This window comes from Agrilus planipennis, unplaced genomic scaffold (genome assembly GCF_000699045.2).
Source record: "Agrilus planipennis isolate EAB-ADULT unplaced genomic scaffold, Apla_2.0 scaffold220, whole genome shotgun sequence".
NCBI lineage: Eukaryota > Metazoa > Arthropoda > Insecta > Coleoptera > Buprestidae > Agrilus > Agrilus planipennis.
In genome coordinates this window covers 496,034-497,909 of record NW_020439189.1, presented here as the reverse complement: position 1 = coordinate 497,909, position 1,876 = coordinate 496,034, and the positions used below count along the sequence as shown (strand labels likewise).

The 1,876-nt window shown below is 31.6% G+C and overlaps 1 protein-coding gene across 1 annotated transcript in view; it reads left to right on the top strand.

Annotated features, from left to right (window-relative positions):
- The first annotated feature begins 288 nt into the window (after positions 1 to 288).
- Positions 289 to 1,876, top strand: part of LOC108739164 (phosphofurin acidic cluster sorting protein 1) — a 5,207-nt gene continuing 3,619 nt past the window's right edge. Inside the window, exons 1-3 of the mRNA XM_025978062.1 lie at positions 289 to 647; positions 708 to 1,011; positions 1,334 to 1,579. Of these exons, the coding sequence (XP_025833847.1) occupies positions 523 to 647; positions 708 to 1,011; positions 1,334 to 1,579 (675 nt within the window). The 5' untranslated portion in view covers positions 289 to 522. The remainder of the gene's footprint in view (positions 648 to 707; positions 1,012 to 1,333; positions 1,580 to 1,876) is intronic.

Below are 1,876 nucleotides of genomic sequence, written 5' to 3'. Positions count from 1 at the left end.
CATTAGAACCAATTCTTCTTATCTTTCGATGCAATCATAAAGAAAATTTTGAAATAAAATTTATGGCATAATATTTAAACCATACAATTACCCAAATTGCTCTTTTTTCACTTGGTTACTTTTTCTGCTTTTTAAGCCTCTAACGCCGCCACTTATACGTTAATACTCCTTCCGCTATTCGAAAATCTATGTTTAGGGCGCGTCATTATTTAGTCTGTTACGTATAGCTTAGACACAGTTAACTAAATTACACAAGTTCAATAACATTTTGACAACTGTCAGTTGCGGTCGTTTTCTGGCGAAGTAGTGTTGGAATTCTGAAAACTAGTGTAATATGTAAATATATTCTCATTTTACACTTTCAGAAAAAAGCGAAAAATGGAAATAGCATCAATAAATTACCTGGAAACGAGTTATATTGCAGTAGCTTTAAATCTCAAATGGAGGAATTCGTGCACTGAAGTGAATCATTTTTGAATCACACTACCGTAAACATTTTAGTAAACGCTTTTCATCATAAACATGACAGAAAAAAACAATAAACTTACTTCAAGTAGTACAGGAACAATGGTTCCTGGAAAGCCTGTACCTATGAAATTGTTTGCAACATGGGAGGTTGATAGGACTCCTTCAAATTGTATACCAAGGTGAAATTGATTTTTGATAAATGCATTACTAAAATTGAATGTGCTTGAATTAATTTCTAGGCTGTGTTCTCTCAGGCTTACAAGACTTGTTGTATTACGCCCTTTGGGAGCAGATTTGACATCCATATCTATAGCAGTTAGAATGCAGTCAAGTAAACGCACATTGAGGTCTAATGAGTTGTTACTTCCTCCAAATGGTTTGTTAGATACTAGTCTTGAATTGACTTTCAGTCTGCAATATCCACATTTTCTCAAAAGAGATGGCAATAAGCTTCATGTATTATTACAACGTAAAAAGCGCTACAAAAATAGAACCATGCTAGGTTTTAAAACTTTAGCAGAAGGGATCATTAGAATGGATCATGTAAGTAATTTTTTCACATTATGAATTATGATTATTAAATTTTTAAAAAGTTTTATGTAAATGTAATCTATTATGAGATGTATTCTATTTAGAAATGCAATATTTCATAAATCAACAAATATTGGGCACTTTGCCCATCAAATACTTTTCGTTTCATACACAGGATTTTTATTGTAACATGCAAATTAAATTGGCATAAGAAAATATAAACTTGAAAGTTTTCCAATTTACCTATTTCAAATGTAATTTACATTAAAAATAAATCACTTCAATTAGTATATTTATTTTGACTTGCAAATAAATACAAAGTTTTTTTTTGTAGGTTTTACAAAAGCAAATGGATTTAGAACTGGAGTTACTTGCTGAAGGGAGCAGCAAAGACAAGGGAGCAACCCCAGTTGCAAGAGTAACAGTACAACAACTGACTTCCCTTCCAGTGGATCAAGATCATAAGGGGGACAGAGAGAGGGAATTTAGTGATGAGGAAGATGAATTCAGCTCTGGAGAAGAAGAAGCTGCTGATCTATCAGATAGTGAACCTTTGCGTCCTAAACTGTCACATCCTAGAGTAAGTTTCATTATTTCTTTGCCATTATTTGCCAGTTGAAGTTTTATTGATATATTAATTTAAAAAAAGTATTTTCCGCATTCACGTACATAAGTAAAGTTTATTTTATTTTAATTGAATTATTTACTTAATTTCCAATTAAAAGCAAGTGGCTTCTCCGTACTTTTAAAAATAGAACCTTGTTTAATCAATAATTCCCATTATTGTATGAGAGGGTGTGTAATTCAAACAACACGTTGATTCTAAAAGTACTCGCGTGAATTATAATTTTACTTATTCATTCATTATTGACCACAT